At 43.3% G+C, this 14,312-nt stretch overlaps 1 protein-coding gene across 47 annotated transcripts in view; it reads right to left on the bottom strand.

The window, feature by feature from the left end:
• NRXN3 (neurexin 3) overlaps positions 1-14,312 on the bottom strand; it is a 1,789,124-nt gene that overhangs the window by 1,660,817 nt on the left and 113,995 nt on the right. For 37 of the 47 annotated variants that reach the window (XM_070065300.1, XM_070065299.1, XM_070065301.1 and 34 more), the window contains one exon: positions 2,950-2,979. The exons of the other annotated variants lie outside the window; for them this stretch is intronic. In XM_070065300.1, the coding sequence (XP_069921401.1) occupies positions 2,950-2,979 (30 nt within the window). The remainder of the gene's footprint in view (positions 1-2,949; positions 2,980-14,312) is intronic. 47 annotated transcript variants of the gene reach the window in all.

The raw sequence follows: 14,312 nt of genomic DNA, 5'->3' as shown, positions 1-14,312 counted from the left end.
TTGGATTTTTCCTTTTCCTTTTTTCATTTTCAGTTAAGTGCATTAACTTATCATCTGGACCATATTCATCAGAATCAACAATTCCCTTTGGGTACATGAATAATTCAGGAGGCAGGTTGATAGGTATAGTGATAAAAATAAAGTGGTCTCTACCTTTACTTCTACCTACAGAAATGAAGTAGGAGGTCCAATTAAGTAGAGGAAGCATGGTATCCACCATGGAGGCAGAGCAAGCGAGAGAAAGGAGAGGAAAATATCAGCACACTGCGGACACACACAGAGGCAACACACACCATAGAAACCCACAAAGCAAAGGCCACAGCATGGCAACGTCCTGAGAAGCAGCACAAAACCAACTCGCGATGAAAGCCTCAACAAGCAGTCAACACAGTGACCAGAAAGGCTTCCATCAGCTTCGTGTTTAACCTTTGTCCCATTTGCTTTGGCTCAGTCCCACCTCCGGACACACAGCAAAGTCAGCATGCAGAAGCACTGCACAGGCACACATCAGTGAAACTGCATGCATTTAGCTGGTCTAAAAATGGTTACAGAAAGTCGCCAGGAAGCTAGGTTCTCCTGAGGTTCCCAACATGAATATAAGTCGTGCGGGCCAACAGTGTCACCTACACGTATAAGTGGTGAACATACAACATACATAAATATTTTCACACATTTATGGGCATCAAAAACAAATTCTGGAAATTCAGTGGGAACCAGACAGAAGCCTTATTCTTTCATGTGGAAGGAATAAGGAGAAGGCAACAAATACCAGTGGGAACAAGTCTACTGGTTCCTCTAGGCAGTCATTTCATAAACAAAAACAGAGAAGGGTGTAGAAAATGGAAAAGAATGAGAGGAAGAGAAATGCAGTCAAAGGACCTTCATAAAAGCAGACTAAGCTGCAAGTTGCAATATAAAATCTTAGTGGCACCAATCACCCAGAAGAATTCTGCACTCTTCTTGGAAACCGTGCTAAAGAGGAATTTACAACATTCACATCTGTCACTATCCCTTTCCTTTTTTCAAGGAGGTAGCTGACCTACTCCCCCAGGGCACAACTGTGATTGAATACTCCTCTTACATACAAGGAAGTATTGGGTCAGATAAAGAACATGGTGCTCCCAACACCTTTCACACCAATGTTGAGATTCAGCCTTCCAACCTTGCAGCCTGAGCCTCATCTGTGTTTGAAATAAGCTTGCTAAATCAAGATCAAGGAAATCTCCATCAGCCTAGGCCTTCTGCCACACTTTGCTCCATGACGTCAGCCATTGGGTGCAATTAGTCCTCCAAGTCACTCTAAAAACTAGGAGAACCACTGAAGGACAGCTGAGAGCATGTGGCCAGGTAATACAGGAGGAGTTTCTGTCATCAGGGCTCAGGGCCTGCTTGATCTGGTGTCACCTGACACCAAAGTTGGGCCATAAAGCTCTAGTAATTCAGAGTTTGATTCCTCTCACTTCAGAGAGCTATGTTTATGTTTAATTCTCTCAACCTACCAAGACACTAGGTCAACATCAAGGACATCCCCTACTCATGCACTTCATAGCTCCTGTTAGCACCTGCTTCCCTCATCAGTTACAAGGAGAAAAGACAGGATTTGTCCCAGCCTCTTCCTGACCTCTTCCCGGCAGCTCTGGTCCCTGGTATCTACCCTCTACTAAGCCAAACCTCCACTGAAATTTCTTGAACTTCAGGACTTGCCTAAAGGCTGAAGGACAAACTTATACTGGAAAATCAGGCTTCCTCCTTACTCTCTCTTATCAATTCAGGATGCTCTCAAGTGCCCAGATCCACAGCGACCTGGACACCATATACAAACTTCTCTCAGCCCCAGGTGCTTCCTTCATCTGGTCATACTCCCCTTTATGGCAAAACTGATGGACCCAATGGAAGGGACAGGGAGGTAGGCTGTCAGTATTGTTCTACTTTCCTCAAAAGATCAAGAAAAATTGGACAATATGGAAGGTCTCCTCCTTCTCCTTTTCTTCACTCCTCTAAAAGAGGCACTGATTCCTATGTGTATTCAGAAAAGAAATAGGCAAGAAAAATTAAAATACAGTTTTTTGGTGACAGGGCAAGGTAGGTAGCCCAATCTTGCAATCACTGCAAGGTTCAGAGGAAACACAATAGTAGCAATTGAACAGTGAAGAAAAAGACAATTTTAAGTAGGCTCGGTTCGCAAATCCTGATTTAGGCTGATAATGTGGAAAATTTTTATTTAGGAGGAAAAGGCTTCATTCACAGCCCACCCTATGCTTCGCTGGGCTGAATTTCCTGCTCAGTTCATTCCTTGCATATTTGAATATTTTAGGTTGCAGATGCTGAATTTTCAGATCTTTATATGCAGTTTTCTTCAGGGTGTATAATGAGTTAGAATCCTGCCATGAAGATATTAGCATGTTCTATGGGTGGTTTTTGCTTTAATATAAAACTGACAACAGTCAAAGTCCCCAGAGTTTTCCTTTGACCAGGGAGGGCAAAGCATTATTACGATGGGCAGTGGAATGGAAGGGAAGACAGAAGGCCAACCTTTACTCCTAGGGAAATTCAGGGAGAAAGGCAGACCCTCTCCCTGGAGCTGCGGTCCAGCCTGGGGCCTGGGGTGGAGCAGGAGGAAGCTAACTGCTCCAGTGCTCAGAAATGAGCTCCATTCACCCCCAGGATGCACCTGTCACGCCTTGTTTCATGCTTCCTTCTCCGAGGCAGCCCAGCAGGGCCAGCGCCAGGACACAAATGATGGTGGAGAATGGAAAAGCCAGAGAGATGCGCCGGAATATGTCCCCCCCATGTACCCCCCAGAAGGGCACCCGGCTGCCAGCCCGCCCCACAGCAGAGGGGACAGGCAGCGAACAGCCTGCCAGCCACCGAGAGGCTCCGAGTGACCAGCCAGAGGCGCGAAGGCAAGCAGTTCAGGCAGCTGCAGGGCCACGAGCACAAACCACCTACCTTGTTCACTCATCATGAGGTGGGAGAGGCCTTGAGGAGGGAGAAAGGGCAGAGGAGGGGGTGAGGGGAAGAGAAAAACAAAGAAGAGACGTTAAAATCCCACATGCAACGCAGTCTTCCCTGCAGTCTGGGGTCCTGAGCGCAAGGAGGAGTGGCAGGGCACACACATGCACAAACACTGGCCCTCTGGGCCTCTGGTCGCCGGACAGAAAGCTGCTCTCCAGTGCACTGGAGAGGCTTCTGTTAGCTGCCCTACTCTGCGCCTACTAACGAACGAGAACTTTCTTTTTACCGCTGTTGTATACAGTAGTAGATCTGTTAAAGATTAGCCTCTTATCTAATCTGTTAAAGATTAGGATGCCAGGCATAGCAGGTTTCTTTCTTTTAAAACACTTACAAAAATTCAAGTAATACATGGTCACTGTAGAAGCTTGAGAAAATTCATAAAAACAACAGGTTGCAATCCCACCACCAAAAGATTACCTTCTGACTTCGTCATCTAATAGGGTTTTTTCTATAAAAATCAAATCAGCCAGATCCGAGTGCCCATGAGAGTATTTCAGGCATGGAAAGCCAAGACACTCTGGCAAAAAGATCTCTGTGAGTGAGATCCCAGTGGAAAGAACAGGTCTTCAAAGAGGGAGGTGCCTTTCTCTGAAGGGAGGAGAGAACCTCCACTTTGACTATGACCTTGTCTAAACAAGATAAGAGTCGGAGAACTCAAGGGGCTTCCATAGCCTTGGAAACTCATGACTGGTGCATAGGGAGATTACTGATGCCATAAACAGGAGTGTCAATTTGTAAAGTCAACAACAGGAGTCACTGTGCACTTACTCCTCATGTAGGATCTCTGTCCTTAATGTGCTGTACACTGAGGCTTAATGCTATAACGAGTACTCAAACAGTATATTTCACTTTGTGTTTCTATGGGGGTGCAAACTGTTGAAATCTTTACTTAATGTACACTAAACTGATCTTCTGTTAAAAAAAAAAAAAAGAAAAGAAAAGAAACTATCAATTCCCAACTTGACTCTCACTGGGATTAAACATGACAATAGGTCTGATCTGATTTCATCATCATTTAAAAAAAAATCATCTATTATTTTTCACTTTATGTTTCTGTGTGGGAACAAACTGTTGAAATCCTTACTTAAGGTATACTAAGCTGATCTTCTGTATACTAAGATAATCGAAAATGAATCTTGATGTGAATGGAAGGGGAGAGGGAGTGGGAAAGGGGAGGGTGGTGGGTGGGAGGGACGGTATGGGGGGGAAAGCCATTGTAACCCATGAGACGTACTTTGGAAATTTATATTCATTAAATAAAAGATAAAAAAAAAATAAAAAAAAAAACATTAAAAAAAAAAAATCAAATCATATTGGACATACCAAAAAAGTTCCTATTCGCAAGAGTTTCTCAGACAACTCAAAACTATTTCTCCTATCACTCCTGTCTTAGCTCGACAATAACGACTCTGCATTCACTTCTCTACACTGTGTCTTCCTAGAGATCACCCCCATGCTTGTTCGGCAGCACTACACCAGCACTGAATGGGTTAAAGAAGGTTCATAGAGTCCCAATAAACAAATAACTGAATCTCTGGCTCTGTTGTTAAGGGCGGGAAGGGAGACTATTAAAAGCTTCTTATTTCAAGGGAAGCTCAGACAAACATATGAAAAGAAACAGTTTCCAACCCACAACCAAGCGCACCAGTTATTTGATCTTGTAATGCCTCTGTCATTACTGGAGGTATTTTACAAAATCCAGATCACCCCAGAGAACCTTTACTTGGAGCAAAATTCAGGGATATAGGAGATTAACAAAGGAGAAAAAACTCTAAAGTATGGAAATTGCTAAATGTTTTTAGAGATTACTGGAGATTTAGAAAAGTAATCAGAGCCAAAATATAGGTCAAGCAAGTGACTTTTAGAAGATCAATGATATATTAAATACATAGGTACATGTGCCGGAAATGTCACAGAGTCTATTTTTTAAACAAACTTCATTAAAATGTAATCATATTTTAAATGCACAGTCTTGGCATTCATTGCTCTAGGACTAGGATTAATATTCTAGGAAGAATAGAAGACGCCAAAGCAAGTCATTCTCGTGATTTGTTTGGTTTGAAAAATTAATTTTTGGTCATTTTGAGGGGCAGTAGAGAGGATAGGGAGAAAAAGAAGGGCCCTAGTAAGAGAAACCTCCTCAGAAACAGCCATTCTTTATATATTCTTTAAAGATTTACTTATTTATGTGAAAGGCAGAATTAGTCATGGAGAGAAGGGGAGGAAGAGAGAGAGAGAGATCTTCCATCCTTTAGTCTATTCCCCAAATGTCCACAATGGCCAGGGCTCCAGGACAAAGACCAGAGCCCAGAACTCCACCCATGTCTTCCATGTGGGTGGCAGAGGCCCAAGCACCTGGGCCATCTTTTGCTGCCTTCACAGACACATTAGCAGGGAGCTGGATCAGAAGTGGAGCAGCCAGGACTTGTGCACTAGCGCCCGTGGGTGGGGTATGTGGAAAGAGGAACAGGAACAAATGAATTTAGTAGACAACTGTTCGAAAGAGCTTTAAGAAATGAGAACAAAGGGCAGGGCATTTGGTGCAGCAGTTAGGATGCCCTTTTGGGATGCCCACTTCACGTATCACAGCAGCAGGTTTGAGTCCTGGCTCTGCTCCCTATTCCTGCTTCCTGCTAACGCACACCCTTGGAGGCAGTAGGTCATGGCTCAAATCTCTGCAACCCTGCCACTCATGTGGAATACCTGGATGGAGTTTCCAGCTCATGGCTTTGGACTGGCCCAGCTCCAGCTCTTGCAAGCATTTGGAGAGTGAACCATCAGATGAGAGATCTGTCTACATTTGTCTGTCTCTACTTTTCAAATAAATTTAAAACACAAATAATTACAAATTTATTTTAAAAACAAATGAGAATAGAGAAGATGGAAAGAGACATCTAAGAGAAAAATAGGGATTAAAAAAAATGAAAGCAAACATTTTACACCTGAAATTAAAGATGATTGGCAGCTACAGCAAAGTATGAGAAGAAAAGAGATGGAAGAGTTTTTATTTGATACCAATAAATTTTTTTAATTTACTAAAGGAAGAGTAAACAGGATACTTAATAGTAAAGGTGCTTTTGAGCCCTGGAGAAACCCCTGCAGTTGGATCTCATTTTACACACTTCCCAAAGTGCATTTCACCAGCGCCAACACCTGGGGATGCTCATTAAAAATGAAGATCCTGGGGCTGGCACTGTGGCACACCAGGTTAAGGTGACAGATGATGGCCCAAATGTTTGGGTCCCTGACACCCACGTGGGAGACCATGTTATAGTTCCTGGCCCCCGGCTTCAACCTAGCCCATTCCTGGCCGTTGCTGCCATTTGGGTAGTGAACCAGTGGGTAGAAGATCCCTCTCTCTCTGTCTCTCCCTCTCTATGTGTCACTCTGCCTTTCAAAAAGTAAGTAAATAAATAAATAAATTTTTTTAAAAATTACGATACTGGGCCCTACCCCAAACCTATCTTGGAGAGGAGTTGGGGCAAGATCTGAATTTTAAGTCAGTTACCCAAGTGATTTCCATGTTCGCTGGAGCTTGAGAGCTCCCCCTCTAGAGAGGCATATAAATCAAATCTTGGGAAATTAAATTGTATGATAAATGTACTAACAGGAATTGGATATTTAATGGAACCCTGCAGTAGGTCCTTTTGTGAGGGGCCAAATCCTTTTAAAATGCAAATAACCCTCTACCTGTGTTTTTAAAATTCAAATACACACTTATCAGGTTTTATTAAGCTACATATGTAGTTGCAGTATTGGCACTCAAGTGAAATGCTCATAGTCGTGAACTATAAAAATCTTAAATAGAAATATTGAGCCAGGAATGCAAACCTGAGATCCTCATGCCACAACTTTGGCTTTGCAGAGCAAAAGCAAAAAGGGACGTGATTAAGAGCAATGGGAACAGATCGCGGAGGCGAGGAGTCACGTAACCATACACTATGGCTTCATTCCCCTTCCCAGAGTTTTCCCATCACTCTGTTGTCTTGTATAAGCCTATCCTCATAGCCTGCAGCGAGAACTGGAAACGAGGAGTTCAAGAATGTCTGAGTACTTTCTGAAATTCTGTTCCTCCCCCTTCTGCCACAAAGCACAGTACTCGCTGCTAAAAATCCAATAATCCAATAATAATCTACCAAGCAAACAATTCAATTACCTACTATGTGCAAATAACGCATAAGGGAGTGGGGATACTAGTACTGGACATCATCCCTAACCTCTGACAGTTTAGCGTTTAGCTGGAAGGGAATGGGGGGGGGGGCAGGGATATGCTTATATATATACAAACAAAAAATGTCACATTCATATGGTACCTGACAGTGAAGCAGAAAGATGAAGATCAAGGATTTCAGGGCCAGATTTGGTTCCCATCTCTGCTACTTCCTATGGTGTGACCCTAGGAATCTCTGCCTTGATGCCCCCACCTTAAAATCTGGATACTAATAATGCTTACTTCACGGGCTGTTTTCAGGATTTAGTAAACATGTGTTAAGCTGTCCCTGCACCTAGAAAGGGCTGAGTATGGAAGGCAGTGGTTGTCGTTTTTAGTATGCTATAAAAATGCACTGCTGTGAGAGGACATACACATTACAGTGCCTGGCACAACAGGTGCTCAGTGTGTCTGATTGCTAAATGAGAAATAGATAAATACTAAATATCAAAGGATGAATTCAGACAATGAAGCTGATAGAGCCATGAGGAGGGCCCTAGACACTCAGAAAAGGTTTCTGCAGGACAAAAATGTGAAACAGGCATTGGAAAGTGGGTCAGGATTTAGACAGAGGCATCCTAGTTGGCACCACCAAGTTTCCAAGACCACAAAATGTTTGTAAGGGCTTTTCTGTTCATCCTTTCAGAAACAACCAGAACACCAACAGGTACATGTTGGGTTCCTAATAGCATGCAATGCAAACAAATGGATGTAGGCACACAAATGGGTCATAAAAGGAAGAAGTGAGACATGATCCGAAGAATCAGAGTATGGAGGACTCATGTTTCGAAGCTAAGGAAAATGGACTTGATCTTGCAACTGATCAAACAGATTGAGGCTCACGGGCAGGCAGAATGACGTAGAAGAAATGGTGTTGAGGAAGATTACCTTGGCAATAGTGTGGAGTGGATGGATTAGAGGGAAAGAGATGGAGGCAGAAAGATCAGTCACAGGCAAAGGGAATAAATGAGATCATGGCAACAGGAAGGAAAAGGGAAGAAGAGGGTTCAACAGGTTTTGCTGATGAATGAGGACAGGGGTGGATGGGAGACTCAGGGATGCCATGGGAATTGGGAGGATTGCTTGGGGTGGGGCATGGATTTGGAGTGGGGGAAATGAGTTTTGTTTTAGGCGTAATGAGTTGAAGAGAAAGAGGACTCTCAAAAAAAAAAAAAAAGTCTTGTGTGCCTTTAACACTCTAAGACTGCATTTCTCAGAAGAGTCAGGACAAACCTGGTGGCTTCTGTCCTCCCCTCATGGAAGAATGTCACCACAGCAGGTGAACGAAGCCCTGAAGGAAATGGCCTGGAGTACTGAGTCTTAGCCTGAGTCGGGTGGGAGGATATTGAAATATCTTGGAGGTTAATTTTTTCAAGCACATTCAACATTAAAATATTTTTTGAAAATCTGCATTTAAAAAAAGAAAATGGATCTATATGGCTTTCCAACATAAATTATCGAAAATAATGCTCAAAAAATCTCAACGGAGAAGAACAGAACTAGCAAGAAAGGAAAATAGAATCTAAGCTGGGTCTATGTTTTCCATTTGAGTGATGAGAAAGGGGGTGTTAAAAAGAAGATGGGCCTTCTGGTCAACCTCAGACAGAGAAGTTCAGCAGTGCCCCCCTATGTTCCCCACCACATGACCAGTTCCAGAATCAACAATCTGGCTGGGTTTGGAGTTGGGCATCTCTTCTGGGCCTGATGTTCCCAAGCTGCTGGAAGTTAAGGCATGCACTGGAACAGGGCCTCAGGAAAGCAAAGGGGCCACCTCTTTCCAAAGCAACATCTCTGTATGCCCTGGATTTGAAGAGATCCCCAACTATGACTTAAAGGTCAGCTCCACAGAAGTTCACCAACGGTAGGGAACAGGAGATGGGCTTGGATGACTCTGATAGGCAGAATAGCCATTATAGAATGCTTATGCAACTACAAAACCTTTTTAAAAATAATTATTTTAAAAGTATGGCAAAGAAACTAAAGTATGGCCTACCTGAGGTCACATCCTGGAAAAGTACTACCTTAGCTGGATCCAGGGACCACTTTGGATCCCAAAAAGATGTCTCATCCTGCTGACCCTTCTTCTCTGTTCTCTCTTGTGCTACATTTACCCTCCTTGTGCCTGTCTATCCATGGTGCAGAGGTTCTCAGGGTACACCCAGGAACAAGAAAAAAAAAAAAAGATCTCCAGGAGATAAGACATAAAGATGAAATTGCCTTAGAACAGACTGTAAATCATATGTAAAATATATGCAATCTACGTAAGGCTCTCTAAACTGTTTTATACCCTTTGGGAAAATCCCCATGGAGATGGCTGGTTTTGCAGCTCAGAAAAAAATGAAAATGACTATGAAAGCAAAGTCATTTGTAAGCAGCTGTGGCCATCATGAAGCCTGTCACTAGAATGACTAATACAGAGAATAGAAGTCATTTAGAAGAAGATGCAACGTGCAGCAACTAGCTAGGGGAAGGCTTCCGTCCGTTAAGCTAATCCACGCCCCTCTCAAACTCTGCTCTCCCACTCACTCTGGATGGTGTTCTAGCTATCTGTCCTTGCTTCCTTCAACCAGACTGAGTAATCAGGGAAAGTAATTCAGGGAGGAAGGCAGTCAGTCACAGGCAAAAAGAAAAAAAAAAGTTATCTCTGCCAAGACTTTTATTTCATTCACTTTCAGGGCAACTTTTATCCCTGGGAACAATCCACATATATCATCTCTTTTTTCCATACTGAAGTAGAGAAATTAAATGTCACTAATTGCCGCAAGTGCCAAGTGCCGACATTACAAAGCCACAAGGACTTTTTAGAAGAGTAATTATGTAAAATTGGAAGGTCATGGAAACTTTCACCCGAAGTCTCTGCAAGAATTAAGGAGGTGCTGAAGGTGGAAGGGGAGGGGCTCCCAACATGGAAGAGACCCTGAGTGACAGAGTCTGTACATGGAGACCAAGAATTTCAAAGAGAGGAAAGAATCTCCCATTCAGCTTTGCATTTTAAAGACGGAAGTAGCTTAATGTGCATTTCTACTAAAACATAAAATTGTTCCTTTCCTGAGTCATTTCTCTGGGTTAGTAAGCAACTTCCTCTGTGAAACACAGGTATGATCGGGCATTAACACCATAATGTGTGAGAGACCATAGGGCAGCAGACTATGCAGAGGAAACAGAGGCACAGAGACTTGCAGGCTGAAGACCCTGGCCTCAGTAAGCAGGAGAGAGCCACTGGGGACATGGCAGGACTTGGGGACAAGACTGCTTTGGGAAGAGACTGACGGAAACCTCCACCTGAGTCCAGGTCAGCCCTCCCCCAGGCACCTGCTGGACATTGACCATGGACTTCAGTGTCTTTGAAACACCTTAGAGCAGAACCTAGTCTGTTCCCCATTACGATCAGTGATTTGGCTGAGGGCATTCATGGCATGCTGTCTGGATGTTGCAACAAACCAAAGCTGAGAGGAATAGCTAGTTTGTTAGATCTTAGAGTCCAAAACGATGAGACAAGACAGAAGTGAAATTTAATTTTAGGAGACAAATATAAATTCTGGCACTTAAGAATAATCTCATACCCTCAAACCCCAACTCTCCCAAATAAAAACAGTACAGCAGTCCTACCTCTTCTCATCATTGAGTGTGCCAAATGTAGGGTTTGGGTTGAGTTCCAAGCATGTTGCTGTATGTTAGGAGGGAATTTACCATGTGGGGCAAGTCCAAAGGAGAGTAACCAGGATGACAAGGGGTCTCCAAAGGATGTCAGCATGCAGAAACACAGAAACGCTCTGTGCAGCCTAAACAAGGGGAGCTAAGGCATGAGGGTAACCTTCAAGCATTTTAAAAGGCTTGAAATGCTTAAAATGCCTGTGGTTGAGATTCTAGTTAAGACACCACATACATAATCAGAGTAACTGGATAGGATTCCCAGCTCCAAATTCTTACTCTAACTTCCTGCTAATGCAGACGCGAAGAGTCAGGTGGTGATGGCTCAACTGTGTTCCTATCACCCATGTGGGAGAACTGAATTGAGTTCTCAGCCCCCAGGTTCAGATCAGCGTGGCCCATATCATTTTGGGCAATGGATGGTTAAACCAGTGGATGGGAATGTTTCTCTCTCTCTCTCTCTCTCTCTCTCTCTCTCTCTCTCTCTCTTACTCCTTCCCTCTCCCTACTCTTCCTCCCCACCTGACTCTCTGCCTCTCAAATTAATAGCTAAAATAACTTTTTAAAGTGATATATGTCCTCTGTGTGTATGTCTCTACCTCTCTCTGTAACTCTTTCAAAATAAAAATAAATATTAAGAAAAAATATAAATTGGGGCTGGCACCGTGGTACAGTGGATTAAAGCCCCAGCCTGAAGTGCCAGCATCCCATATAGGCATTGGTTCAAGTCCTGGCTGCTCCACTTCTGATACAGCTCTCTGTTATGGCCTGGGAAAGCAGCAGAAGATGGCCTAAGACCTCGGGCCCCTCCACTCACGTGGGAGACCCAGAGGAAGCTCCTGGCTTCTGGCTTCAGATGGGCTCAGCTCTGGCCATTGCAACTCTTTGGGGGAGTGAACAACAGATGGAAGACCTTTTTCTCTGTGGGTGTGTCTCTACCTCTCTCTGTAACTCTTTCAAAATTAAAATAAAAAATCTTAAACTATATAAAGTGACACGTGAAAGATAAAGGAACAAGCACATTTAGGATGAATGATAAGTAGAATAAAGGAAGTTTCAAGGGTCAGAAATGAATAGAAGCAGGTTTGGTGGAGTTTCAGAAGATAACTATCGAAAATCCCTGCCGATGCTAAGATTCTTTGTCTCTATGATTCAATGTGATCTCTAAAGATGCCAAGTAACATAATGGATTGAATCATATGAAACTGCTGATGCTCTACTGGTTTTGACCTGTAAACTGCAATTTTTTCAAAGGGTTCAAACAAATACCCTGAGAATATTACCCATAATGATAGATGATTAGTTTCAACTACTCTCGCAGATATCATGAGCTAACCATCAGGAAGATCAACTGGCTGCATACCCGATTTTGGCTTTTCCAGAAGTTATAGACAGTAGTGAAAAAGAACTAAGTAGCCGGGTTAATGATGATGATGATGGTTTTGGGGACACAGCAGAGAAGAAAACTGATACTACTCCTGCAAGATAGGGGCACCCAGGCCCCAGCCTCTGGGTTTTTCTCTTCCATGATGCCACCACACTCAGTCCTTACCATCTAGGCTTTTGTAGGATGTAGCTGCACTGGCCCACTCACCGCTTGCCTATAGACCAACTTGGTCCTATAGCATGATGCATGAGCTGAGCAGAAACTGTTTCTTCCAGTTATGTCCATAAACCACCAACAGCCCATTTACGGCTTAACTGTAGGTTAAAACAAAGAATGTCAGCAGCATTTCCCCAAAGTCTTCTACCTCTTGACTGGGGAAGAGCAGTGAGAATTTCTCATGCATGAATGTCATGGAAGACAGAGAGATGAAGGCAGTCACGCCTGTCATTCTGAGGGCTGTAAGACCAGCAGTAATGACATTTAGAAAAGAGTTGTCCCCAAGGAGAGGTAGCCCTCGTCTTCACCTGTCATGAACTTCTCTAAAATCGCCCTTCATTTATCAACGACATGAAGACTGCAAAGGTAACCGATGTGCTAGATGAAAGAAGTACACCCAAATGGATCCTAGTATGCTGGGTTTGAAAACTCCAGTGCTGGAGTTAAGAGGATCAAAGAATGATCCTGTGATTAAGTCAAATAAACAACTGTGCAAGCTCAGAAGGAGAGAGCAACAGCCTAGCAGCAGAGAAAACAAAAAAATAGAAGAAAAAAAAGCAAAGATTTTCATTGACTTTAATTTCAATAATATTGCCATTTTAAAAAGCTAAGATGTTTAGTGCTGCCATTAATAGATACAAAGTCTAAGTAAATGGAGCAATGGAAGCACTCTCCAGTGTACCAATCCCAATCAAGTCCATAATACTTTGTGCTGTGTGAGCATCCTTCATTGGAAACGATGCAGGGGGAAATGTCATTTTTCCAGAGAACAATTACTTGGATGAAAGAATTTAAACCCTTCTATGAGGATGCCCAAAGAAACTGGAGATGCTTTAGCTTTTAGAAAAGAAAATCCTTAAAGACAAAAGCTGTGTCTTCCTACACTGGGAGTGTAATTAGATCTATTCTGTGTGTCTCGAGGGCTGGAAGCCATACAGGTGGTGAAAGCTATAGTAACTCAGGATAAGAAAGCTTTCCAACAGTCAGTGCTGTTGGAATAGAAAGCCTAAAGGAGCAATGAGTTTCTCATTGCTGGAGGGGTTCAAGCCAAGTCTGAATAAACTCTTTGAGCAGTGATTCAAACACTAGGTGCACAGAGAGCCTTGGCAATCTTTTGGGTCCCTTCCATACATGAAATGTTGATTCTAAAAAAATTTTATGAAAATGTGCAGTGTGACCTGAAGGCATGGATAAACCTCTGTTCTCAAACAGTAAGACCCTCCCTGTCCTTCAAGATCCTTTGGTGGGAGATATGGGAGACAGAGGAGAAAGACACAGCCAGCTATAATAACCTATCATCCTCATGGCTCTACTAGCCCTGTGACCTAAGCTCCATCAGAACTCAAAGGGGAATCATTCGTCCCATCCTACTTCTCCCCCTAGCAACCTTTCCCATTTCCCTTAATGCGCATGGGGCAATAAAATAGTGACCAAGAACAAAGCTTTCAAGGCCCTTCCTCACCAAGCTCACTTTTATTAAAACAGTGTCCCACTAGGGAGAACGATCTTACCTTATCCAGCCTCATTCTCCTTCATTTTGTTTTAGATTTACTTGAAAGGCAGAGTTAGAGAAAGAGGGAGTGACACACAGAGAGAGATCTTCCATCCACTGGTTCACTACCCAAGCAACCACAACTGTTGTTGGTTGAGCCAAGTCAAAGCCAGGAGCTTCATCCAGGTCTCCAACATGGGTAGCAGGGGCCCAAGTACTTGAGCCATCTTCCACTGCTGTCCCAGGTACATTAGCAGGAAGCTGGATTGCAAACGGAGCAGCCAGGATTGAATCAGCATCCATATGGGCTGGTAGCATCGCAGATAGCAGCTTAACCCGTG

Source organism: Oryctolagus cuniculus, chromosome 20 (assembly GCF_964237555.1).
Source record: "Oryctolagus cuniculus chromosome 20, mOryCun1.1, whole genome shotgun sequence".
Taxonomy (NCBI): Eukaryota; Metazoa; Chordata; class Mammalia; order Lagomorpha; family Leporidae; genus Oryctolagus; species Oryctolagus cuniculus.
The sequence above is the reverse complement of the archived record's forward strand: the minus strand, read 5'-3'. Positions and strand labels throughout refer to the sequence as shown.